The 27,683-nt window shown below is 51.8% G+C and overlaps 1 protein-coding gene across 1 annotated transcript in view; it reads right to left on the bottom strand.

The window, feature by feature from the left end:
* The window catches only part of MYO18B (myosin XVIIIB), a 227,522-nt gene extending 210,053 nt beyond the window's left edge, over positions 1 to 17,469 (bottom strand). Inside the window, exons 1-7 of the mRNA XM_082641570.1 lie at positions 17,416 to 17,469; positions 15,480 to 15,638; positions 8,986 to 10,248; positions 8,385 to 8,451; positions 7,266 to 7,378; positions 5,788 to 5,964; positions 1,238 to 1,436 (exon numbers count right to left, since the gene is read on the bottom strand). Coding sequence (XP_082497696.1) covers positions 1,238 to 1,436; positions 5,788 to 5,964; positions 7,266 to 7,378; positions 8,385 to 8,451; positions 8,986 to 10,248; positions 15,480 to 15,638; positions 17,416 to 17,454 — 2,017 coding nt within the window. The 5' untranslated portion in view covers positions 17,455 to 17,469. The remainder of the gene's footprint in view (positions 1 to 1,237; positions 1,437 to 5,787; positions 5,965 to 7,265; positions 7,379 to 8,384; positions 8,452 to 8,985; positions 10,249 to 15,479; positions 15,639 to 17,415) is intronic.
* Between the last annotated feature and the right edge of the window lie 10,214 nt (positions 17,470 to 27,683).

Below are 27,683 nucleotides of genomic sequence, written 5' to 3'. Positions count from 1 at the left end.
TCAGAACATGCTCCAAATGTGGTGGTGGTATTATTATGTTTGTTATTATTAGAAAAGCAATACTGCCTGGGCCATATAGTCTCAGCAGGGGGCAGAAACTGATTCTTGAGAATGGGGGCAGTTTTCCTTTCTTATGTATAAAATAGAGCAGATACATATATATATATGTGTGTGTGTGTGTGTATCTGTATGTATATACACACACACACTGCATAAACAAATATATGGTGAATCTATGGCGTTAAATTTTCACGGTGGGAGACGATTACGAGAAAGAACAACTAAAAAGGCTCCTCAGAGGGGCAACAATACATTGAGAACACTGGCCCAGGGGTAACAGCTCTGGAGCCAAACTGTCTGTGTTTGAATCTCGGTGCTAGGATGTATGAGCTGTGTGGCCTTGCGCAAGCTGGTTAACCTCCCTGCGTTTTAATGGCCTCATCTATAAAATGCAAATAATAATAATGTCTACCTTATAGGGATATTTTAAATAATAAATAAGTTAACCCACTTGGAATAGAGCGTGGCGCATAAGTCCTCAGCAAGCATTTACCACGATCACCATCAATATTGTAATTATCATCATCAATTGACACTCTTTTTTATAGAAGTATAGTTGATTTACAATGTTGACACTCTTTCTTTAATGCCCAGCTCAAACATCATTTCCTCAAGGAAGCCCCCCAGCCCCTTCTCTGTGCTCCCTCTGCCTCTCCCCTCCCCAGCTCGGCCAGCAGGCGGTCCAGAGCATTGGAGTCTGGCACAGATGTGCAGCCGAGTCTCCCTTCTGGCTGTCAGTGCCTCCTTGTCTTTTAGTTATCAGGTCCTCCACACAGTCCAGTGGTCTGTGCGCTGCAGAAGGACGCCACAACTAAGGGCACAGCATTTCTATCAGATAGTCATAGGCCTGTATGCTTATTAGGATGATTATTAGGCCCAGAACGTGGCGGTCAAGCGTTTGGTTCTAACAATGTCAATGTGTGACGACTTTTCCACATATGGCAGTGAGTGTCTTAGGCAAGGAGTACCTGTTTCTAATTCACACAAAAGTACCCAACAGACTAGGGGTGGCCCTGCTGAGAAGCCAGCACAGGGTCTGCACACAGGTGCTCAGTGAATGCTAGCTGAGCGGATATAAGAAAGAGCCGCCCAGCACTCCCTCCGACTCTCCCTTCCCTTCCCCCACGCCACTGCCCCTGCCACGTCCCAGCTGCACGTCACCTGGAGACCACTGTACCTGAGACCCTGCCATCCACACTGCCTGCCATCCCCACCAGGTGCTCCAGGACCTGCTCGCAGCAGGTGGTCTTGCCAGCACCGCTCCGGCCCAGGGCCACAATGCTCTGGTCCCTCTGCTGGCTCAGCAGAGCCCAGTACGCCCGCTGGGCCAGGGAGCCAATGTGGGCAGGTAGGCCATCCCGGCAGCTCCTGGGGACCTGCAGGAAGATCGCCAGCATCAGCTTTCCCACCCAGCCGGGGCCCAGGGGGCACTCCACAGTGCTCCAACCCGGCCTCAAGCCCAGATCCACGTCCATGCCTCCCATCCTACTCCAGCCTTGTCAGAGACGTCATGCATTTTTCTGGGGAGAGCCCAGCCTGGAGATCTAGTCCTGCCACTGGCTCGCTGTGAGCCCTTGGGCAGCCTCGGACCCTGCTCTGAGCCTGGCCTCTTCTTCCGCCAATGAAGAGGCTGGAACTAGAGCTGCATTAGCTCATGGGGCTCATCTCACTTGCTACACAAAGGACTGGATCTTACCTGTCTGAAATGAAGCAGGTGGATAAAATGGCTCAACTGATTAGTGACGTCTGCCATGGAAACAGAATGGGGCGTGGGGGAATTGGCGGTACGTGTGCTATGTATTTGCTGTAACAGATTTAAATACCGGAAGCCCCTTTGACTTCATTCATTCATCCATCCACACATTCATTCACTCAATTAAAAAAAAACATTCATTGAGTGTCTACTACATAGCAGGCACTCTCCCAGGCACTGGGGGCACAACACTACTCAAGGCGAATACAGGAAGTCTCTGCCAACCGTGAGGAGATGTCATTATACACCTATTAAGATGGCTAAAAAACCTGTTTTTAATTTTTTTGACACACTACCAAGTTCTGGTTAAGATGCAGAGCAAGTGGAATTCTCCCACAATGCTACACAATACAGCCACTCTGGAGAACAGCTTGGCAGCCTCTTTTACAGTGATACGTGCACTCGTCACACAATTGAGCAATCCCACTCCTAGGTATTTACCCAAGAGAAATGAACATTTGTGTTCACCAGAAAACCCTGTCACTGGTTATATTGAGTATGTATACAAAATCATCAACAAACTAGAAACAACCCAAATGTCCCTCAACTAAAGAACAAAGATAACCAACCACCCTGGTTTTAGCACTGAAAAGTCCCTTGTCCCAGAAAAACCATTCCCTCCCACAGAAACCAGGACAACTGGTCCCCCTCCCAACAGATAAACAAAGCTGTGCAATAAAATACAATAGAATAAAAGAACTAACGGCTCACAGCTGCAACAATATGGGTGAATCTCAAATGTGCTGTGCATTGTGACAAGCGGAAGAAGCCGATTCCAAAGGTTACATGCTGTACAATTCCATTTATATGACTTTTGAGAAAAGGCAAAACTAGGGAAAAGGGACAAAAGAACAGATTAGTGGCTGCCAAGGGCGGGACATGGGGGAGGGGTTGACCACAAGGGTATGGAGAACTTTTGGGGGTGATGGGAACTGTCCTGTAATTGATGGTGGAGACAGTTTCACAAATATACGTGTTTGTCAAAAACCTACAGAAGTGAACACTAAAAAAGGTGACATTAACTGTATGTAAATTATACCTTAATAAACCTAAGACAAAAAAGCCCTGCCTGTAGAGCTTGCTTTCATTTGGAAGACAGATGATAAAAAAAACCAACTAATTAAATTATACTGAACGGGGAGTCATTTTAAAGCCATGAGCTTGGATGAGATCACCAAGGAAGTGGGCGTTTAAAGAGGGAGAGAGAAGAGGCGTAGGGATGGGGCACCCTGACTTGGAGAGATCAGGGACCAGCAAAGGAGGCTGAGAGGGAGGGCCAGCGGGACAGAAGGAAAACCAGGAGAGCGGAATCCCGGAGCTAAGGAAGGGAGTGATGGCAGGAGGAGGGAAGGACCAGCCCCTGAAGTGCTGCTGAGGGTCAAGTCAGAGGAGACCCGAGAATTGTCCACTGGGCAGCATGGAGGCCACTGTAACTTTGACAAATGTCTGCTTAGCGTGGTTTTCAGGGAGAATGGAAGAGGGCGGTGGAGGTAGTGAGGGCAGTGGAAAAGCACCAAAGGGAGCAGGGAAACGGGCCTGGCTGGAGGAGGACCTTGGAAGCCCAGGATGCTAAGTGGGTGACAAGTGGGCTAACGTCCGCCCTCCCAGTGGCTTGGCAGGACCAGGGGCACAGACTCTGGTGGGGCGGCCCTCCCCCTCCCCAAACCCCCAGCCTGGGGCTCAGGAGCACCCCCAGTGCACTGTTGGCCTTTCCTACCCCGAGACCCCCAGGAACAGCAATGAGTCCCCATCCTGACACAAATCAAAAGGCTCAGCAGGACCCCAAAGCCGGCAAAGTAGGACAAGCTGCCACACTGGCGGGACACAGCCTAAGGCAACGCAGCAGGCAGAGGGGCCTGAGGTCTCAGCCTCGGAGCCACCTCCCGCTTTGGAAACATAAAGTTCAAGGGCCAGGCTATCCCAATTGTCAGCCTTCTCAGGCTTGCAGGGGAACAGGGAGGATTCTGCAGACCCAGGCCCCGCAGTCACACACAGGTACCCCTGCATGCTTGCACACGGGCACGCTCAAGGGCACACGCACCCAACAGCTGCAGAGGCCTCTGCACACAGGTGTGCCCATCTACACCCCACGCAGTCACAGCACACTCACCCCAAAAGAGGCCTGCACCCCCAGGCACGCACCCAGCTCCCAGCCACCCAGCAGGCCCAGACCCCCAGCCAGAGAGGCCCCCAGCCCTGCCTGGACCCCTCCTTGCCCATCTTCAAGGTGGCCTCAGTCCCAGCCTCACCGCAGGACTCTGCTCCCACCTGGTGGCCATTTGAGGAACCAAAGGAGACTCAGCCAAAGACAGAAGGCAGCTGTGGGTGTGGGAGGCAGCGTGACTTGAGGGGGACCCACACGCACCGCAGGGTTACAGGGGCTTAGGGGGATCACGGGACTCAAGTTCCTCCTACCAGGGTGGGTCCCAATCCCCGCACTTTTAGGCTCTTTGACCCAGGCCGTGTAGCAGACGCCGCAATCAAGGACAGTCACGGTCGTGAGAACTGGGCTTGCAGAAAGACCTGTGACGAACACCCCTCCCAGGGGCCCCTAAGGAACCAGAGCAGGCTCTCGGGGCCTTGGGCTGCAGTAACAGAAGCACAGCCTGCCTGGCAAGGGAGGGGAGAGTGCAGTGTCGCCCTTCCAAGCCCCTGGCCAGAACAGCCAGGCTGGGGAGGGGCCTGGAGGGCGACCTAAGGGTGGGGGGCGAGGCGTCCAGGAGAAGAGAAGCCCCGGGCAGGGGGTGCAGGGCCACTGTCCCCTCTTTAATGGACTTAGCATCATTCGGGGGCTAGAATGGCTTTGTCCCACGGGACGCCAAAGGGCAAGGTGCAGCTTTCCATCCTCCATTGACAGATGAGAGAACACCCAGGCCAGAGAGGTGTCCTCATCTCTCCAAGGTACCTGCGGCGCGTTGAACCTTCCCACCAGCAAGCCCTCAGAATGGAGCACAGGTAAGACTTTTGACCTCCGGTGGGTCTCCCTGCCTCCACTTTTGCCCACCTCTATCTAACCTCCACTGAGCAGCCAGGAGGGTCCTTTTACAGAATCAGACCACATCACTGCTCTGCTGAAAATCTCCATCATGCTCAGAGTAGAAGCGGAGTCACTATGACCACGCATGAGGCCTGGCACGACCCGTCCCCGCTCCTCCTGACCTCCACCTTGCTGTCTCCTCCACACGTTTCTCTGTCACGTTGGGCCCGTCTTCCCCCACGAAGGATGGAAGCTCCATGAAGGCAGATTTATCTGCCCACCTTCTTGCCTGCTCCTCCCTCCAAGCCTGGCATACGGGACCCTCAATCGATACCTCAATCAAGAGCCAGAGTGAATGGAGGGGATGGGGTGCAAATGACTCGGCTGTAGCTGCAGACCTCTCCACGAGGTGGCGCTAACAGGTTTCCTTTGCTTTGACTGTTGTCTTAACAAAAAATGGGCCATTTTACACTCCACAGGAAAAAATAAATAAAGGCGGAACCGAGGCTTCTGTTTCCCGGTTCACATGGGTGTCTGGGACTCCCACGGGTCCAGCGTGGTGCCCAGAGCACAGAGAGGCCGGCGGCATGGGTTTCACCCCAGCTCGTTTGGCAGGTGGCCCAGCTTCTCGTCCATGGAACGGGGCTGGTCATGGTCCCTGTCCTGTCAGGTGGGCCTGAGAATTGAGGAGATGCACACGAAGGTGCTTGCAGCAGTGCCTGGTACACAGTTGATAGCCAGTCAATACATTCTCTCTTATTATTACTGTCTTTCACGCTCCTGTTGCTGTCTCTATCAGTTATTCATCCTTCCCCTCTAAGGAGGGGGGTTCATGTGGTCCCCACGGTGCCCCAGAATCCACGTCTGCAGGATGCTGCCCACAGACACGTTTGCAGGGGGCTTTGGCTGCCCTGCTCTCCCCTGAGATGCAGAGGGACCCCTCCACCCCACCCCTCTTGCGCAGTCCCCCAGCCCTGGCCCCACGGTCCCCCCTCACCTTGGCCGCAGAGGGCGCCATGGGTCCCTGGGGCTGAAGGACGATCAGGTCGGGCCCAGCGCGGGTGTGCAGCAGCCGAGCCCGGCAGCGGTGCAGAAGCGTGTTCAGCACGCTGGACTCGTTGATACTGACGAGGGAAGCCAGGTCCTCGGCCTGGTCCAGCTCCGGCGGATTGGCCTGTGAACCATCACAGTGTTCTCTGGCCTCCTGGGCCCCGCCCCCCCCCCCCAAACACACACACACACAGCCCTGGTGACCCTGTCCCTGGAGCACTCTGTGCCAAAGACCAGAACAGAACACAAGGACTGTGGAAAGAGTGAGGACACCCTACAAACGAAACAAGGGCACCTCTTCTTCGCTCTTTGTGCAGCCGCCCCCTCCCCGCATGGTCCTTCCTCCCTGAGCTCATGGCACTGGGAGGGGGGATGCTCTCAGGACGACACAGCAAGACTCAAGCACCTTCTGTCTCTCAAACACGGAAGATGGGTGGTGCTCTAGAGTGAGGAGGTGTCCTCTGTTGTTTCCTCCTCTTCTGGGTCTTGCCGGGGAGCTCTGCGTGTGCTCTGTGACACTGAGGGTGGAGGCCAATGCCCTAGCTGCCCCGTTTCTGACAGCCCGTCGTACACTGACCACTTGGAAATATGCCCAAACCCTTCTAGAAGCAAGGGATGACTGCAGCCTCTCCTTAGGGCATCCACTCTAAAAACCTTCCTACCATTCTTTCCAGCTTCAAGGAGTTTTTGGGGCCTAATGCTCTGGCGTTTGGGTCAACCCTCAGCTCTTTTACGGGTCAGTTTTTCTTCTGAGGACACTGGCCTTCGCAAACTCCCAACACTGGTGGAAGTAGAGGCCCCGGGTGGGCAGAGAAGGAGCAAAGAGGGATGAAGACGAACGAGGCCCACATGCAACTCCTGGAGGAAACGCCTTCTCAATTAGTAGGCTGTGAGGGGTGGGAAAGGATCAAGATGGGACCTTTTATTTCTATCATCAGACTCCGACTTATCCGCAAGTAGAGTCATGGTGTAGTGCAAAAATTATGCAAAACAACCAAAAAAACAAAAGGTTGATGCCCAAAAGGTAGGCCACTGGAACCTATGCTATGGTTAATGGCAAACCGCTCATCTGGCTCTGAATTCCCTGGCAGCCAGGGTGAAAAAGGAAGCATGCTTTGCAGCATGATTTGCAATGTCCATAAAAAGGAAAACAATCCCTTTCTCGGATCAAGCAGAACTCCCAGTCCCAAGACCTGACAAACACATCTCTTAATGTGTCCTCATAAAGGGGACACCATGGGACACAGCAATGAGCCCTTAACAATACACCTCCAGCAGAGCAATGACTTCAATGGTGATCTTCCCTATAATCCCCGCCCCCAGGGCGTCAGGCCGAAGTATCATGTGCAGTCCAGCACGAGGAAGTCTCTCCCAGGGGTGGGGAAAGGGGGTACAGAGCAGGCAGGGAGGGGACAGGGGTCTCACCCGGTGGACGTGACCCTCATCCACCTCAGTGATGCTTCTGTCGGCATCAATGCACAGTCGCACCCTTCCTGCCGGCAGGTCGGCTGTTCCCTCGTCTGGCTTCAGCACCGTTGCTGGTAGACAACCCAGTGGGAGAGAGAGAAGGGGAGGGCGGCGGGGGGGAGAGAGAAGGGGAGGGCGGGGGGAGAGAGAAGGGGAGGGCGGGGGGAGAGAGAAGGGGAGGGCGGGGGGGGAGAGAGAAGGGGAGGGCAGCGTGGGGGGAGAGAGAGAAGGGGAGGGCGGTGGGGGGAGAGAAAAAGAGGAGCAGGGAAGGAGGGGAGGGTAGAAGACGGGGGCAGGTGGGGAGGAGAGGAAAAGAAAGGAGGAGATCGATTCTGAGTTGCTGAGCCAGGCCAAGGACGTGGAGAGGTCTGAGACATGTCAGAAATGGGTAGCATCACCTCCCCTTGGAGCCTATTTACAGGGAGGGTTCTGAATTGTGACCCCGAACTCTTTGAGGAGAGAGGCTGGGTCTGAGTCATTTGGGGCTTTTATCAGCTGGCACAATGTCAGGCACCCAGATGGTTGTGTGCTCTGACCCAATGCATATATAGACCTGGGACGGCAGATAATGGCATACAGGCTGCCGGTTTTCTTTCCAGGGCCCATGACAGACATCACTAATCAATCACTCTTCCCAGCCGTGTTCTGAATGGGACTCAGAGTAACTCCTCAGTAGCGTTTGGTCACTAGTCCCAAATCACCAGCAAAAGATGAAATGAAAGGAAATCCATTGAGATGAAATCCATTTGCCCACTTGCACTAGACTCCAAGTTCCTTGAGCAACACTGTAGGAACCAAACAATGCTTGCTGCTTTAATAAATTAAATTAATTAATTACCAAGGAATAAATGCCTTTGAAAACAGCACCCAACAGACCAGCTGCCAAGGGCGAAATGACATCCACCTATTCCCACCCCAAAGCCACATATCCCCATCCCAGTCCCAGCTGCCCCTTACCCTTTCCCTCCCCTTACTCCGAAGACTACTGTGATCAGGACCTGGCAAATACAGCTGGTAGCAGCAGAGGGTGTAAGAGGGAGAGGCTGAGCCCCCAGGTGTGCTAACACCCCTCATTACCAAGAGTAAATCCATCCTTCTGAACCAGCCAGACTTTCTCCGCTTCATACCATCTGTCCTCAGGAGCCTGAGGGTAAAGATCACATAAATTAGGCCAAGATGACGCTGCCTCCCCCAACCCGTGTGAGGGGCAGACCCCTTACGTGGGCACTTCTCACAGTGCGTCTGGCACCAGCGAAATCAGAATCTCCCGGTGCGGGTGAGGGTGCTTATTTAAATGCAGAAGCCGCAGTCCCACCCCAGCTTTCTGAATGGTAAGCTCCAAGGTGGGGACCGGGAATCTGCATTTCGAACCATCTGCTGTTTACCCAGCACGAAGAACTGTTGTATGACAACGTAAGCTCAGGCTCAAGAGGGCACTTCACGTGGTTGGGACGTTCCCTCACTCTGTGGAGAATCTCACCCCGGGACAGGTGCTGCGGGGTCCTCAAGACCCCTGCTTGTGGTCGGAGGAGTGCCTGTTCCCTTCTCTAGGCCGGCCATGCCCTCCACTCCCGGTCCATCTCCTGTCCCTGCCTTGTCCACCTCCAGGAGGCAGGCCTTTCCCACCCCTCCTTCCCTGGCCTGCCCCTCCCCGCCCCCAGGGCAACAGCCCCCTCACCTGGTCTGAGACTCCACTCTGGCCTCCTCTGCTCCCCTCCTGCAGGGCTGGACCCTCTTGGCTCTCCTGCCTCTGAGGCCTTTCCTCATGGTTCTCCAGAGCAGGCTGTCCGGGTCCTTGCGGCTCCATCTCCAGGGCCCCAGCCCCATCACCTGCTCTAGCGCAGGTCTCCTCTGCTTTCCGCCCTCTGCTCTCAGGCTGGTCCTCCTTCCCAGCTGTAACTGGGGTCTCTCCATGTGCATCCACCTCCTTGGGGGCTTTAGAGTCCTTCTCTGTCTTACTCCCGGCTTTACCTGCCTCCCCAGACTCGCTCTGAGGTTGTCCCACCGTTTTCACCTTCCCCTGGGGCTCACCTGCCTTTCCAGTCACACTCCAAGGCTCGCCTGCTTTCTCCATCGCTCCAGGAGCTTCCCCCTCATTCCCCTGCACTGTGCCCGTCTTCTCCACCTCTGTCTGAGGTCCGTCTGTCTTGTCCGCTCTACTTAGGAGCACACCTTCTTTGTCCTTCTTACTCTGGGGACCGTCCCACTTGCTCCTTCTGCCCAGGGAACCTCCCCATTTTCTCACCTGGGCTTGGGCCCCAGCCCACTTCCCTTCACCTGCTGCATCCTTGGAGAAATTCCACTTTGCTCCCTTGTTTGGGGGGTCCCCTCTCCCTTTCTCCGCTGCCCCTGGTTGCCCCCCCTCACCCAGCCCCTCTTTGCCCTGGGGCTCACCCCCTTTTGCCCCTTTGGTCTGGGGGGCCCCGCCCCCTTTCCCCACTGTGCCTTGATCCTTCTCGCCTTTGGTCAGTAGCACAGTTCCTGGGTTCCCAAGATCCCCAGTTTGGGTCCTCTCAGCCTTCAGAGCTGCATCCTTGGTGCTGGCCTGGGGGCCACAAGGAGTCCCTGGGGTCTCCCCCTTTTTTTCCCCTCCAGGGTCTGTGGTTGGGGTCTTGCAAGCGGGGCCATCCCGGGGCTGGGTCCTCTGCTCTGGCTTGGCTGAGTCCGGGTCCAGCTTGGCCACCATCAGCAACACATCGCCCCTCCTCGTCCCTCTCCTGAAGGGCAGGCTTTTTTTGGCTGGTGTCACGCTGGGGCCCGACTCCTGGGGCTTCTCGCCATTGATACTGTTCATCAGCACCGGGTCCATGGTGCCAGCCCCCTCACTCTTCTTGCCCAGAATGTCTGAGCTCTGAGGAGAGCTCGACTGGTCGTCCTGGGAGATGGGCTGGCTTCCAGATTTGGTGCCACTGTTGGGTTGGCTGGTGGAAATCTCTGGGGTCTAGAAGAGACACCACAACCATACTTAGCTGCTTGCTGACCAGACAGCTTTGTTATTCACTCATTCATTCACTCATTTGTTCAGCCAGCCATTCATTCATCCAAAGACCCTCAAACATCTACGGGCAATGGGCCAAACCCCAGCACCCTACACCCTAGGCTTTGGCTCAGAACCTCAAGGCCAAGTGACATTATGAAAGGAGAGTGGACTTTGGAGCCCAACAGACCCAAATTCACTTCCGAACTCCGCCACTCACTAGCTGTGTGGCCTTAGATAAATTACTTCCCCTCGGGACTTCCCTGGCAGTCCAGTGGTTAAGACTCTGCGCTTCCACTGCAGGGGACACAGGTTCGATCCCTGGTCAGGGAACTAAGATCCCACATGCCGTGCAGCACAGCCAAAACAAAACAAAACACAAAACAGCTTCCCCTCTCTGAGTCAGTTTCCTTACCAATAAAATGAGAAGCATCATGTCCTACCTCACCGGGTGGGCGTGAGGCTTCCCAGTGGCGTATGGAAGCTGAGCCCAGCACCGGGCGTGTCCTCAGTAACAGGAGCCTGCTGCTGCTGCTCTCACGGGAGCTGCTGTCACTGCTCTTACTATTATTTATGCCTGATCCTTCCTGCTGGGCCAGGAAGGGATGGGGAAGGGGCATGGAGCCTGTCATCAGAGGACCTGTTCTAGCCTTGGCTCCGATGCTTTCCAGCTCGGTGACCTTAGACGACATTGCCTATCCTCTCTGAGCTTTGGTTTTCCCTCAGTGCAGGCAGATACCACCTGACCATCCAGATTTTTTGTAGGCTGAGATGTGGACATTGCAGAGAACTGAACAAAGTGATCTGCTGCTACTTTCACCACCCTGGTCCCCGGACCACACCTGCACACCAGGTGAGGGCTCTGGATCTGCCCTGAGGTCTTCCACTTTCGCTTGGCCGAGACATCTGGGTACCCGACACTCAGGGGTCTCCACTGCCTGTTCCTCTCCCATGTCTTTCTACTGCCTTGTGATGCAAGCCCCGCTCTGCCCCCCATCCTTAAACCAGCCTGGCCGTGGCCTGAACTGCTCACAGAGCCAGCTTTGCCTCTGCCTCTGCAGGAGACCACGGAGGGAGTTCTACCCTGATGCCTGGCTGCACCATCTGTCCTAGTCTGGGTTCTGCCACTTTGGACCCTGCTAACACCAGCCTCCCACACACCTGTGCCTGAGCATCTGGGGTTCTGATCCTTTTTTTTTTTTTTTTTTTTTTTGCTGTACGCGGGCCTCTCACTGTTGTGGCCTCTCCCGTTGCGGAGCACAGGCTCCGGACACGCAGGCTCAGCGGCCATGGCTCACGGGCCCAGCCGCTCCGCGGCATGTGGGATCTTCACAGACCGGGGCACGAACCCGTGTCCCCTGCATCGGCAGGCAGACTCTCAACCACTGCGCCATCAGGGAAGCCCTGGGGTTCTGATCCTTTTGCATCCAGAACAGTCCCAGGATTGCGTTGATTCCACCTGCAAAGCTTCACACCTGAGTCTCCTTTCCCAAACCCAGGGCCACTCTCTCTCACCTGGGCCACGGCCAAGCCGCTGAGCTAATGTCCTGTCAATTTGCTGCCAGTCATTTAAAACCTCATCAAAAGATTCTGGAAGCTGCCCAGAGCCTCCAGGAAAGCCATTCAACACAGCCATCTGCCATTCAAAGTTCTTGAAGAGGAGCCTCCACCTCCACCTGGTCTCACTGTCCCTGCTCGTCTCCATGCTTCAGCCACACCTGGCATCATCTCCTGCCACACCTGACACTTCCCAGCTTCCATGCTTTCGTTCATGTTGAGCTTGCTGCCCGGAATGCCCTTGCCCTCTCCACTCGTCCACATTCTACTCGTATTTCTATACCCAGTTCAAATGCCCCCTCCTCCACAAACCTGTGCCTGAAGACCTCAATCAGAAACTGCCTCATAGACCCACAGAGTCCCAGAGCCCTGTCTGTTCGTGCACCATCTGCACCATGACCACATTCTGCATCCCGTTCTAGCTCTGATTTGTGCTGCTCTCCTGTTTTAGGTGATGGATGCCTCCAGAGCACAGTCTCAATCTTCATCTTTGTAAAAATGACAATAATAATAATAATAATAATAATAATAATAATAATAATAATAGCTATCATTTATAGATCTTGCAATGGGCCCTACATTGCCATAATGCAATATCCTTCTTAACCTAATAAAGAACCCAATGAAGTAGGTTCTGAACTTCTCCCCATTCTATAGATAAGGGAGCAAACACAGACATGTAGGGGGCCCAAGAGACAAACCCAGAAAGGAAAGTCACACAGGCCTCTGAGTCTGAAGCCAGTGCCCTTAACTGTCGAGGACTGACAGCCTTGCTTGTCTTCCTGGGATTCACTGGAATCTCCTGGGAGCTTTAAAAAATTCTGTCGCTTCGGCTCCACTCCCAGAGAGTCTGATGCAGCTGGTCTGGGTGGTGGCCCCCCAGGGGACTGCAACATGCAACCGGGGCTGAGAACGCCAGAGCCCGGCAGCTCAGTCTGACCTTCTGGGACCAGGCAGGACACCGCCTTCGAAAGGGGATTGGCTGCAGCTGGCAAATCTCACCACTGTCCATACCATTTTGAACAGTGAGTCAGTGCCTTATTTTTAACCAAACTCCCGTAGAGGAGACAGTAACCCAGGGGTGGGCCAAGCAAGACAACCCATCCCAACCTCCCTCCCCTCTGCTCTGTGTACTCTCTTCCTTCAGATTTTCTCAGTCACCAAAACCCTCAGATCCCATCTGCAGCCTTCTTAGTACAAGGGGGAAGAAGAACATCTAGAATCACTGGCGCTGAGAGGAAACTCACAGCCCAACCATTTTATGTACAAAAATGTACAAACTAAGACCAAGAGAAGGGATGGGATTTGGCCTGGAACACACAGAGTGATGGGGCCAGAGCTAGAACCCAATTCTCCTGACATTCGATATGGATCTCTTTTTGCCCCTATGTTATTCCAGTCTCTCCCCGTCCCTCACTGGCTGGGTGGCCTTAGGAAAACCAAGTCACTCTCAGAGTCTCGTTTTCCACTTCTGCAAAATGGTGATGGATTCTAATGGCTCCCTGCAAGGATTATATGAGGCTCCAATGAAATGGCTGTGCTGGGGCGAGGAGAGAGAGGCCAAAGTTATTTAGTGATCAGGGCAAGAAAATTAAACTGGCAGGACCCAGCAAGGGCTTGCTGCCTCACAGCAGCATGTCCTGAGGCTGCCCTGCTCCAGCCCTGGGAACATCTTGGCCCACGGTCCAGACACCTGTTGTCATCTTAGGCCTATCCATCCATCATACTCAGAGCTCCATCCATGCCCTGCAGTGACAGCTTAACCCTGTCCTCTGCTTAGCTCTGCTTCTCAACTTGTGTGCAGCAAAGCCAGCACAGCCTGCAGGCTCCTGGGACCCTTTCCTCCCCAGGCCTCTGTGGCCACCATACCAGCCACCTCACTCCCCAGACTGGCCCTTTCCCAGGTAGCATGCCAGAGCAGAGGACACACAGCCTCCGGCCCTGGTCTGCCTCTATCTGGCCTCATGACCTTGAGCAAGTGCCTTGACCTCTCTGAATCTCAGTCTCCACCTCTGATAAGTGGGTATAATCCCATCCACCCCCTTGCTGTACAGGGTATCAAATGAGACCCTGAGCAGACAGTGAATCTTGTCGAGTGATAAACGGCACACAGTAACACTGCATCACGACCTAACAGCAGTCTGTGGGGGTGGGCTTTGGCCCCCACTTACACCTGCATCAGCCAGGGATGGGGACAGAGCCTGCCCTCCCTGTCATCACCCCTACAAAGGCTCAGCAGGGGGGTTTCAGCAGCTGCTGCCGTTCAGTTGCTAGAGGACTTCGCTGATGCATCAGAGTCACTGTGACTGGACAGGTGCAGGCACGTGGGGGACCAGCCAGGCAAACAACAGCTGAAGGGGCATGGGAGGCAAAGCCAGGGTGGCCACTGGGCTCAAGCCAACTCCAGGCCCTGAGGCCACCAGATCTCTCAGCCCAATCGCTGCAGCATCCACCCAGCCTCAAGAGGGCGTAGCAGAGATGCAAGGAGATGCCCTTTCTGCTAACACTGTGATATGCCCAAGGTGCAAGCACCCTAAGCCTGCTTCCCTGGTGTCCAGCCTCATCATCCTGCCAGGGTTCCCTGGCTGAAGAGCTGGGGGAAAGGAGGGAGGCAGCACTGGACACCATCAGGGATCAATCTGCAAGTCCTTAAAGCACAGGGACTGCACCTCGTCCACCTACTGCTTCCATCCAGCAGTGCTGTTCAGAACATGTAAGTGGACACCCACCAGTCAGAAGGGACGCCAGCTGGAGCAGGGCCCTGAGGTCCCTCCTGTGCCAAGCAGTGAACCCTTAATCATTGGCTGTGGCCACTCTGAGGGACTCAGGATAGGGGCCTAGGTGAGCATGGCAGCTGGGGGGCACTTGGGGTACTTGGGGCCATGGCCATTTACCACCTGCTACGGGTTTTAGAATTTTAACAACCAATACAGCAATAATCAGAGAACACCAACTGAACATCTTTTCTGCTTAAATGAAAGCAAACTATCTATACATCCTTAGTTAATATTTAGGTTTCCCTTTTTACAAAAGTAGTGGCAAAATGATCCCCTCGTACATCAACTGTTACCATCCATTCACTCAGTGAACAAAAATTTTTGAGCATTCACTATGGGTCAAGTTCTATGAGAGCCGCTCAAGATAAAGAGTCGAATGAGAGAGAGAGTTGTTGCTCTCAAGGAATGCCTAGTCAAATAAGTCACATGATCAACTAATTACTATGCTGACCACAATTAAGACAGGCAGAGAGGGTGGAGTGGGAATTAAAGGAAGGCAATGGGAGAGCTTTCCAGAGATGTACCATTTGAACTGGGTTTTGACAGAGGTGTAGGAGTTCAACAGATCAAGCTGAAGTGGGGACTGCAGGAACAAAGGCTGGCAAGTGACTCAAAGGATGCTCACAGGACAGGATGGTGGGTGTTGTTTAAGTTATTTATTTAGGCTGTGCCAGGTCTTCATTGCAGCATGCGGGATCTTTAGTTGCAGCATGCACATGTGATCTAGCTCCCTGACCAGGGATTGAACCCCGGGCCCCCCTGCAGTGCAAGTGCTGAGTCTTAGCCACCGGACCACCAGGGAAGTCCCCAGAATGGTAGGTACTGAAAGTCGCCTGGTCCCCTTCCTGTGGGGCCACTTACCTCGCGTTCCGGGGAGGCAAGCGCTGCCTGTTTCTTCCGTCTTGCTTCCTTCGACTCTTTCTCAGTCTCCCGGACCAGTTGCCTAATGAAGCCCCCTGGGATGACAGAGAAAAGGGGAGGGGGCGAGGATGGTGGAGGGCTCCTGTCCTCTTCCCGAATCTGTTTTGCAGAAGCAAGGAAGGAGAAAGCTCAGTGAATGAACCAGTGGAGGCAAGCTGCCCTTTAAAGAATCTGCGACAGAGCCAGGGAGGAGCCCAAAGAGGACATACATGACCAAGCTCATGTACAAGATGCCACAGCAAAGCAGGAGAGGCTCGGCGAGGCTCTGGGAAGCCTCGAGACAGCGTATGAAAATGGAATGCACGCGCTTCAGAGGTTACTCCAGTTGGTGCGATCTCTGCCTGGACCTAGTTTCCTCATAATACGAACTTGCATGAACAAGGCCACTGGTTCCCTTCCTTGGTGTGGGAAAGACCCATCTCTGGGAAGACCTGTTTCAGAAGGAGCTTTTCCAGGTTTCCAGAAGGGGATGGATCACAGGGAACCATCCACACTCTCCTGTCCCATCTCAGCTTGTAGCTAATAGATTAAGGAATTAATTCATCACTTTAATCACTTTCTGTGCCAGGAGCATGGTAAGGGAGAGAAGGGCAGGAAGCCATGGTTTATATAAGGATCCAGCCCTATGGCTACAGCCTGCTCCGCTGACCCAGTGCCGTGACTTCTTGATGGTCCTTAAGCCAGAATCTGGACAGCCAGGGGCTCCCCAATACTGGGCTTTAAAGCCTGCATTTTACCCCAGAAATGTGGTCTAAGCCAGCTCGCTGGACTTGGATTGCGGCTGAGACTCGCCACAGAGACCTTGGAGGCTGAGACCTGGGCCTGGCTGTGACTGACTGGGGTGCGTCTTTAACCAGCATCACTGTGACTGCTCGTGAATTTAAAAAAGAGAAAAATCTCCAGCGCTTCTTGTGGCAGAGCTACACACTGGTTTAAAATAAGCTCCTTATCAAGGTCCTCTTCAAGAGGGTGGCAAAGACTTGATCTCTGCAGCCCTGCTGATAAAAGGGAATCTAAAGGAGATAGGAAAGGCCAGGAGGCAAAGCAGAGGCCAGGAGATAAGGCAGACTTCTGCCTAGGAAGAGAGAAGCCAGAGACACACGGAGAGTGGGCTCACGTTTACACCACACTCACATGGACTAAAACCTGAGAGTGAAAGGCACACTCAGCAGGTGTCAACCTCCACTCCCTCCAGCATTATTCTATGCTACACCCAGATCAGTCTGGGAGGGGCAGAGGCGGCCAGAAAGAAGCTTCTCGACCACCCCACCCTTCAGCCTCCAATTCATTAAATCGTGTCCACAGGGTGGGATGAGGTGAGGAGGAGATAACAAGCATCAAAGAAAGAGGCGGCCCTTCACTGAATCTTATGAGAAACACAAAAGGGAAAAGCAGAATCACTGGGAAGAAGGGCCCGTTTCCAGTTCTCCATGGTGACACAAGGCTGGGACCTCAGAAACCCATCCCCATGGCATAAACCTGGCAGCCAACAGCCCTGCCTCTGCCCCCTCACCCCCCGCTTCCCCACCCATACTTCTCCCACACAACCCTCATGCTCCGCAGAGCTGCCATGAGGATGGAGACTGGACAGCTGGTCTACCCTTGTTCCCCCGCCACCTACTGCGGAACAGACGGAGACCAGGCAGAAATGGGAGGAGTCAAGGGCATGGTCACTAATGCCTGGCTGGGCTGGAGAGGCCATGGCTAACCGAGGCAGAAGACCGAAGGGGGACTGGACATGCCCCAGGGAGGCTCTGGATGTCAGAATCCCTGCCCCAGGTGGGAGGGGGCAGCCTGGGCCACTGGGGCCATGACTTGTCCTTGGAGGGTCCAGTTGGCCCAGATGGCTGCAGCCCGAGCCCTGACCGTTACTTTCCTTCTGCTCCCACAGGGCAAGGCGTGATGAGATGGCCATGCTGAGGCAGTGCCAGGACCGTGAGATGAGAGATGAGATGAGATGAGATGGGATGGGTTGAAGCTCTCTGCCGGGCAGCACGGAATACGGCTTTACGGACACACGCAGAGCATGAGGTGATGGACACGAGACTGACCAACGGAGACACAGAGGGGAGAGAAGAGAGGGACAGGTTAGCTCGTGGGTACTGCCCAGCTCTAACCCCCACCAATGCCACGGACCAAGACCACAAAGCCGGGCACAACTCACTGTCAGTTACATCTGGGAGGAATGCGGTCAGCAGGGAGCTGCTGGCCATGGAGTGGACAGTGCCCTGATATCCTTGCCCCCTGACCCCGCACTTTACCTTTCTCTTGATGTACACAGTCAGAAAAGTACATACTAGTAAGTGTACAGCTCAGTAGCTCTCACATAAAGAACACAACTATATAACTAGCACCCTGACCAAATTAAAACTATTAAACTTTAAAAATAAAAACATGATTTTATTTAAAAGTATACTGAATTTAAAGTATTATTAAAATTAAATTTTAATCTTAAAATTATAACACTTTTAATTAAAATTATTAAAAGTACGTTTGAATTTAATTTGAAATATTCTTTTATTTATATTATAGTATATAAAATTGTAAACATATTATATAAATACATAAATATTATAAATAAACAGGCAAAATCTAATCTAATCTATAGTGATGGAGGTGGGAGCACCACGAGTGGAACTTTCTAAGGCAATGGAAATGTCCCGTATCTTGATGCAAGTTGTGAAATGTGAAATAAAATGGAGTCACTTATGTCAGGGGTTTTACAACGGGGCCGGCAGGCCATCAAGGAGGGGGACCTTACACACATCCTCCCCCGGTGCAACCACGAACTTCGGAACTGGTCCAAACCACAAAGATTCCAAGGACTCTGTAAGAACACCTGAGATTTGTCCCAGTGAGGAACTGTTACTTCCCTCTAGTGATAGCCTTAGCCCTCAATCACGTTAATTGAAGACCAACTTCGACCTCCAACTCCAATTAAAATTCTTTGTAATGCAAACCTCCCCCCCTTTGCCTTTAAAAGCCTCTGAATTTTACTCCCTAGCAGGACACTGTTGTCGTTGCTACCGAAATCTGTGTGCCCAAATTACAATTCTTTAATCCCAAATAAAATTTTTGTTGGATTACTGCCTTCTAAGTTTATTTAGGTTGACAGAGTGCTGGTTACGCTAGTATAGCACGTGTAAAAATTCATCCGGCTGTACAATTAAGCTTGAAAATTTTACTGTATTAAATATCTCCATTCAAACAATAAAACATTACCAGCCCCTTGACAATCCCTCATGCCCGCTTCTAGTAACTATTCCCCTGAGGACAGCCACTCTCCTGACTTCTAAAACCACAGAAGAGTGTGTGTTTCTTTTGTGAGGTAGCGGTTGGCTCCACAGTTTGACCGTGAAAATGAAGAAAGGGTAGGACACCTTGACTATTAACTGACCCAGAGCTTTGGGGAAAAGATTAAGCATTTTTAGCATCATTTTGAAAGCCTTTACATAACTTTTGACCTAGAAAGCCCTCTTCTGGAAAACAAATTTGAGGAAGTGATCCTCAACCAGAAAATGTCACCACTGTGTTGCTTGTACGACTAAAAAACCTAAGTCTCCGATAACTAGAGAAGTTGAATAAATGAGAGCACGTCGGACTTAAAGGAATAGTATGAACCCACTGAAAAGGATGCTTAGGAAACATTTTAAAACAGCTTGATTCATCCCACGTCAGATCTTCTAGAAGGCCAGTGTCTGTACAAACCTGCTCAAGAGAGTTTTCTGGTCTCCTTTATTCGTGTATTATAAATAGAAGTGTTGGGGGGGAATGTAAATTAGCAAGCCCAAAGTGGAAAGAAACTGTCAGCCTCATATCCAGGTGTCAGTGATAAAAGATTAAATTGTTAAAGTAAAAATAAAAAACTGCTTTCTCTGAGGTATAATTTCTATGCCAGCCGTAAGCTTCACCCATTGTGAGCATACACTTTGATGCTTTTTGATAAATTTAGTTTTTTATTATAGAGTTTTGCAACCCTCACCAGAATCCCATCACCCCCAAAAGGGCCTTCATGCCTATTTGCCTCGCTAGCTGTTCCCACCCTCAGCCCCAGGCAACCACTAATTTACTTTCTAACCTCTATAGATTGCCTTTTCTGGGCTTTTGATATAAATGGAATCCTAGAGAATGCACTCTTTTACGTGTGTCCTTTTTCATTTTGCATACTGTTTTTGAGGTTTGTCTGCATCGTTGCGTATATCAGCGTTCCACTGTATGGATAAACCACATCCTCTTTATCCATTCACAGGCTGACGGACATTTGGGTTGTTTCCACTTTGGGCCCTGATGAATAATACTGCTATGAATAGTCCTGTAAGCCTTGGTGTGCCCATGTGTTTTCACTTCTCTTAGGGAGATTCACAGGAGGTCGCACTGCTGGGCTGTCTGCTAACTTTATGTTTGACTTTTTAAGAACTGGCCCAACTGTCTTCCAAAGTGGCTGCAGTCATTTCCCATACTGCCTGCAGTGTCTCAGGCCCATTTGGGAAGCATCTGCAATCACACTGGAAGGTGCACCAATTAGCTTGTGAGGTAAAGGAGGCAGAGGGCAACACGGCACATGCGCGCGCACACACACACACATACACACACACAAAGACTACCCAAAATAGGCAATTAAGAAAGCACCCCACAGAAAATGAAGAGCCCTCCTATATGCCCAGGTTCTGCATCTGCGAATTCAACCAAGAGTGAATCGAAAAAACTTGGGGAAAAAAAATTCCAGAAAGTTCCAAAAAGCAAAACTTGAATTTGCTGTGCCCTGGCAACTATTTACGTTGTATTTACATTTACATTGTTTTTACATAGCATTTACATTGTATTTATAACTTCTAACATAGCATTTACAGTGCATTAGAGATGACTTAAAGTACATGAAGGAGGCTGTGCTGGGTTATGTGCAAATATTACACCATTTTATATAAGAGACATGAGCATTCATGGATTTCGGTATCTGTGGAGGGTTCTTGGAACCAATCCCCCAGGGATACCGAGGGACGACTATACAGCAAGATCTTAGTGAAGGGGGTCAAGAGGGGAGGAAGGAGCCTCTTTCTTCCCCCTTCGGCTTTTCTCACTTCTGTCTCTGAGCAGAATCCCTCACTGACCCCTCCCAGCCCCCTCCTGGAAGATAACCCCATCCTCAACACTCATAGAGTTGCCATGGCTCACGAATTTTCGGAGGTCCCCTTGGCCTGTAAAGAGCTGCCTTCAGGGACTTATCCATAGAAGACGGCTTGGGCAGCGTTCCCGGAAACACTGCCCCACGCAGAGACAACTGCACATCCTGGAAGCTGACAAGACAAACCTCACGGGGTGGTGCTGACCTGAACCCATCTCGCCAGACGCCACCACAGCCCTTGTTTTCCAACTCCGCGTGGAGCGAGGTCAAGCCACTCCCATCATCTCGCGAGAGCCCCCTGTGGCCCTCACTTCCCAGCTCCGCGTGGAGCGAGGTCAAGCCACGCCCATCATCTCGCGAGAGCCCACTGAGGCCCTCACTTTCCAGCTCCGCGTGGAGCGAGGTCAAGCCACGCCCATCATCTCGCGAGAGCCCACTGTGGCCCTCACTTTCCAGCTCCGCGTGGAGCGAGGTCAAGCCGCTCCCATCATCTCGCGAGAGCCCACCGTGACTTCGCTTTTCAACCCCCACGTGAGGTGATGTCAAGTGACTCTCATCATTTCGCGAGAGCCCATTGTGGCCCCCGCTTTCCAATTCCACATGGGGTGCTGTCACATGATAGTTTGAAATCAGCCAAGGGAGTGTTTACACCACAGAAACTGGCAAATACCACAAAGCAGGGCTTTTGCTCCCGGAGCCGGGCGTTAAACACTGACCAGCACAGTGCTGGCTGACACTGCAGCGCTCCTGCAGGGCCTGGCAACGATGAAATCACAAGATCCGAAGACCCAAGAAGGGATATTTTAGCTCTGATGAGGTCACGTGCCCACGGGAGACCCTTAAAACATGTTCGAGTGAAAACAGCCAAGTCTTTGCCTTAAGAAGAAGGCCCCATAATGTGGGCTCTCCAGGTTGCAGAGGCACAAGAGGTGAATAAAGCTGGAGAATAAGCAGGAGGCCAGATCTCTGGGGAGAGGGTCTGTGGGAGAGAAGGGGGCAGAAGACCCCCTCCCCACTCATCCCCTTAGGAGACACTGGAGAGGACCCGAGTGACTCACAGCCAGAATTCACTCTGCTACACGCCTGGGCACAGGAGCCCAGGTTATGAATAGGCCTGACCTGAGGTTGCTGCCCTGGCCACTGTCCTCCCTGCAACACTTCCCATCTGGCTCAGGCCCGCCCAGGTCAGTGGCTGCTTCCCAAGAATCTCCCTCAGCTTCAAGGCTCTAAGGGGGATCCTGGCTGACGGTCTGGGTTGTCCTCAACCGGGCTGCTGGCAGGCCCAGGGGTCCAGAGCACATGGGGGAAATGAGAGAGCTCAGTCTCGGCCCTTTCCTCCTCCTGTCTTGCCCCTCAAAGGCACCAGGCCAGCCCCACTGACCCAGGGCCAGGAGCCAATCCTACTGGGGTGGCTTTGTCAAGCCTTAATTTAAGCAAGTGTTCTTATCACCACATTCTCATCCCGGCCTGAAACTCACACCTGCCTCATCAGCTGCTGTTTTAAGCCCATGAGGAGGCCCCAGATGCTCCGAATTCATGGGACAAAGTCTCAAGTCTCCCCTCAGAGGTGAGGGAGGCTGGTGAAAGGAAAAGTAACCCCCAAAGCCAGGGATGGTTTGAAACAGTTTTCCATGTAGACATGCTGGTCTGAGTGGCCCCATGGGGCCCTCAAGCCTTTCCCTCTCACATCTCAATGTCCAGCCCTAACCAAGCAGCTAATCCTCCGATGACATCACCTGTCTCAGAGAACAAACTCCCAAGTCTTTATAGTGGCCTACAGGGCCCTCGTGGTCACCTGTCCTAACGCCTCTCCCCCTTGCTCCTCCACTTCAGTGAGGAGTGACCTGGATGCACCCTTCCACATTCTGTTCCCTCTGCTTCACACGCTTTTCCTTCTGCATGGCTCACATCTTCAGCTCTTTTAAGTCTTTGCTCAGAGTCACCTTCTCAGTGATCCTGCCTTCACCATCCCATTTAAATTGCTGCATAGCTCCATTCCACCTCGCCCCACCCTATCCCAGGACTGCCCATCATCTGCTCTTACTCTTTTTCCCCCATAGCACTTGATCACTGTCCACCATGCTGTGTGTTCTTTTTTTTTTTTTTTCGGTACGCGGGCCTCTCACTGCTGTGGCCTCTCCCGTTGCGGAGCACAGGCTCCGGACACGCAGGCTCAGCGGCCATGGCTCACGGGCCCAGCTGCTCCGCGGCATGTGGGATCTTCCCCGACCGGGGCATGAACCTGGGTCCCCTGCATCGGCAGGCGGACTCTCAACCACCGCGCCACCAGGGAAGCCTGCTGTGTGTTCTTTGTTTAGTTTCTGACTCCCCATGCAGAACATGGCCCCTAAGAGGTTCAGCATTTCCATCTGTTTTGTCAGCTTATGTGGCCCCAGAGCCTAGGACAGTGCCTGGCACGCATGTGCTCTCAATGCATATTTGTCGAGTGACTGAATGGATGAATGATTAGGAGCGTGGCTGGGGAGGGGCAGAGCAGGCTGTTGCCAGCAATTCTACAGCGGGGATTGCTGACGTCCCCCTGTGCTGTCTGCATCTACATCTGTTATCATGGCCCACGTTCATGTCCTGCCACCACTATTCCCTTGTGGGCGCCCAGGAAGTTCTCTGAGACTGTTTTCTCAGCCGTAAAATGGGAAGAAGACGGCCACATACCCACATGCTTAATCACAGGTAACTACTTTCAATCATCTTTTCATTTTCTTTCGACTCCATGGCCAAAGCCGGCCTGGAGGCCCCAGCCCAGGACTCAAAACGGGATGATTCACCAACATTTAGGGAGAACCCACACTGTGCTGAGCACTGAGATAGAAACCTTACACCTAAACTGCCCCTGGCCCCCTTAAATTCCTACGGGACCTGAAATTTAATTATCTTGAAATCCATTATCACATCTCATTCCCAAGACAGCAACCACATGGTTGGCGTCACTCCCATAGAGCAGACAAGAGTCTCAGAGAGGTTGAAGCACTTGCCTGAGGTCACCCGGCGAGAAGGTCAAGCTGTTTCCTATCAGGATAGGGAGGAAGTAGGTTTCAACTCATGTATCAACTCTGATAGATGCGTGGTTGTGTCTGGAGTGTTATACGGGAAGGACTCTGAGCTTCTGTCTGAGTGACAGATAAGGCATCCCATGTGACACCTATGGGGTGCACCGTCCATTTTCTTGTCTGGAGCCTTCAACCATTCGCCAGGTGAGCAATTTCTCATAGCTCCTGGATTCTTCAGAACATGGGCCACTGTCCCCTGGGAGTGTCCTCCTAGACTGTTCTCTGCAGCACAAGGGGACACTTCCCTCCACAAGAGGCTGACCACGGTGAGCGCAGCAGGCTTGTGCCCTTCAGGGGGCAGACGTCAGTGCTGGAGCCCTCACAGCTGAGTTTGGGCCTCATGCTGCCTATTGCCAAACCTCTCTGGGCCTCAACTCTCCCATCTGTCAAATGGGAGCTCCAGTCTTTCTTGTCCACTTCTGGGGGGGTGGGGATGGGGGTGACACTAGCCCTCTGTACACCTGTGAGTCGTTACTGACTTTATTATGATGGCCTTTTGCAGCAGCCCTGTCACCTATTGACTGATTGAAGTCGAGTCCCAGTCTTTTAAGTTCCTGGACCCAATTCCAACGTATGTGTGCCAGGGTGTACGTGGGGCAGGTCAACTCAGTTCTGACACTATCTCCCCAGACATAAGATTAGATTCCATGAGTAAAGGGCTCAGTCCCACGAGACCGCCCTCCCCCTGCCCCCACTTCAGCCACCAATCCCAAGCTCCGACTGTTACCTGTGCTTCTGACAAACTGGCTATAAATCAGAGGTTCCCACGAGCCCCTCCTTGGGTTAGATCAGTTTGCAGAGTGGTTCACAGAACTCAAAGAAACATTTTACTTACTAGATCACCGGTTTATTATAAAAGGATATAACTCAGGAACAGCCAGATGGAAGAGATGCACAGGACAAGGCAGGGGGGAAGGGGCTCGAAGCTTCAACGTTCTCTACACGCACCTCTCACCCCCAGTCTCCACGTGTTCACCAACCCAGAAGCACTGCAAACCCCATCTATATATTTGGGACTCACAGCTTTCAAAACCCTTGGAATTTCCTAAGTGTTGAGAGTAATAAAGTTGTCATATATACACTACCATGTATAAAATAGATAACTAATGAGAACCTGTTGTATAGTACAGGTAACTCTACTCAATGCTCTGTGGTGACCTAAATGGGAAGGAAATCCAAAAAAGAGGGGATATATGTATATGTATAGCTGATTCACTTTGCTGTACAGCAGAAACTAACACAACAGTGCAAAGCAACTATGCTCAAATAAAAATTAATTTTTTAAAAAGGTGTCTTTTGTTATGTTAATGAGGTGACCTTTGGAAAGCCAAATATATATGAGATGACCATATATATATATATATATATATTTTTTTTTTTTTTCCTTACTAGATTACCGGTTTATTATAAAAGGATCTAACTCAGGAACAGCCAGATGGAAGAGATGCATAGGGCAAGGTATGGGGAAAGGGGTGCAAAGCTTCCATGCTGTCCCACCCGGCACCTCCCTGTGTACACCAATCCAGAAGCTCTCCAAACCCCATTCTTTTAATTTCACTGAAGCTTCGTTATGTAGACAGGATTAACTGATTCAACCTCAAGGCCCTCTCCCCTTCAAGGGGGTGGGGGGAGGGTGGACGAGACTGAACGTTTCAATCCTCTAGTTCTGGTTGGTTCCCCTGGCAACCAGCCCCTTCCTTAGGGGCTTTCCAAAAGTCACCTCATTAACACAAATTCAGGTGTGGCTGAAAGGGTTTTGTTATGAATATCAAAAGACACTCCTATCTGGAAATTCCACAGGTTTGAGAAGTTTTGTGCCAGGAATGAGGGACAAAGACCAAATATATATTTTATTATACCTCCTCCCTGATACTGAATCTTACTGCTAATAAGGTAAGCACAATTAAAACTATAGTGCAATACCATTTTCACCTATCAGATTGGCCACATGGAAAAGTTTGATCTTACTCTGTGCTGGTGAGGATACTGGGGAAGAGGCGATCGCATACACCGCTAATGCAAGCATGACGGGCAGCACCTACTGAGACTTTCAGTGCATGTTTCCTTCGATCCGGCGAGTCTCCTTCTGTGGGCAATTCAGAACCCTCCCTACAATAAGGGTCAGCAAATTTTTTCTTTTTTCCAAAAAGGGTGAAAATGTAAATATTTTAAGCTTTGGGCCATGTGGGGGATGACCAAATATACTGTTTTGGTCTGAATGACCAAATATGTATTTTTCTTCATAAATCACAATATTGCACCCAGCTCAATAAAAATCTCCGAATGCTTTGCACATCAGCTGGCTTTGACAAGTCTTCACCTCTCCCCCCAGCCCCTTCCTCTCTCCCTAAATCATGCTCTGAGTGTTTCTTGAAGAAATAGAAAAATCTTCATGGCCTCTCTGCTCTCCATATCTGTGGTTGCCTCACTGACCCAGGTTGGCCACACGTCCCTTGCCAGCCACCTTACAGCCTGGTGAGATCCTGGACCTTCCAGATGGGCCTCCTGGCCTAGGGATGAGCAATAATATTTCTCACAAATGCTAGCATCTACTGATCTGTAGTTGGGGGCTGCCTGGAGTGTTGTATTGAGAAGGATCCTGAGCTATGGCTGAACTAGCAAGAAAGTGTGTGGTGATCGACTAGCAATGTCTGCCGTGGGCGCAGGAATGGTTAGGAGTGGTGCCTGTGCCAAGTATTTGCCGTTTCCAGCCTGGTGCTTCCCCTGCCACAGTGAGGCAAGAGGCTGGTCAGGCTTCTGCTGGGAGGCTCCCCTGATTGCTCCATCACAAGGCTGTCTTTCTACCCCTGCTCCCTTGCTACCTGGAGTTTTGCTGTCTAACACAGCAGCCACTAGCCACATGGGGCTATTTAAATTTAAATTAATTAAAATTAAATTAAAACTTCAGGGGCTTCTCTGGTGGCACAGAGGTTAAGAATCCGCCTGCCAATGCAGGGGACACGGGTTTAAGCCCTGGTCCGGGAAGATCCCACGTGCCTCGGAGCAACTAATCCCGTGCACTTACAACTACTGAGCCTGCGCTCTAGAGGCTGGTGAGCCACAACTACTGAAGTCCGCACACCTAGAGTTGGTGCTCCCAACAAGAGAAGCCACTGCAATGAGAAGCCCGCGCACCACAATGAAGAGTAGCCCCTGCTCACTGCAACTAGAGAAAGCCCACGCGCAGCAACAAGGACCTAATGCAGCCAAAAATTAAAAAATAAATTTATTAAAAACCAAACCAAATAAAAAAACCTTCAGCTTTTCAGTTGCACCAGGCACTTTCACAAGTTCCACACATGGCTAGTGGCTACCATATTGGACAGTAGAGATACAGAACATTTCCATTATTGAAGAAAGCTCTGTTGGACAGAACTAGACTAGATCAGGGTTTTCAATAGGTGGTGACTGTGCTCACCCATGGACATTGGGCAATGCCTGAAGGCGTTTTTGGTTGTCACAGCTGGAGACGGGGTGCTACTGGTATCTAGCAGGTAGAGGCCAGGGATGCTGCTAAACATCCTACAATGCTCAGGACAGTCCTCCCACCACAAAGAATTATTCAGTCCCAAATGTCAATAGTGGTGAGGTCAAGAAACCCTGGTCTAGAAGAATCATGGCAAGTGGAGAGGAGCGTTAAGGGGAAAAAAGGGCAAAATAATCTTGCTTCAAACAATAAATAGATGTGATATAGAAAGAATTGAGAAAATGAGTCAACCCACTGTTGACAGAAGAATAAGAGGAGAAGTCATTCCTGGACCCATCGTCACTTAGTGGCTCTGTGACCCCAGGCAAGTCACTAACCCTCTCTGATTCTCAGTTTTCTCCTCGATAAAACTGGAACAGTATGATGCCCCCTCCTGGATTGTCAATGGATTAAATGAGATAATGAGTTGGAAAAGGCTTTGTTATCTGTCCCCGTGGAACAGTGTTGCATAATTGCTTATCTTAGCT

Source organism: Mesoplodon mirus, assembly GCF_964341445.2.
Source record: "Mesoplodon mirus genome assembly, chromosome: 13".
NCBI classification, from domain to species: domain Eukaryota; kingdom Metazoa; phylum Chordata; class Mammalia; order Artiodactyla; family Ziphiidae; genus Mesoplodon; species Mesoplodon mirus.
Note: the sequence above shows the minus strand (reverse complement) of the source record. Positions and strands in the feature narration are given on the sequence as shown.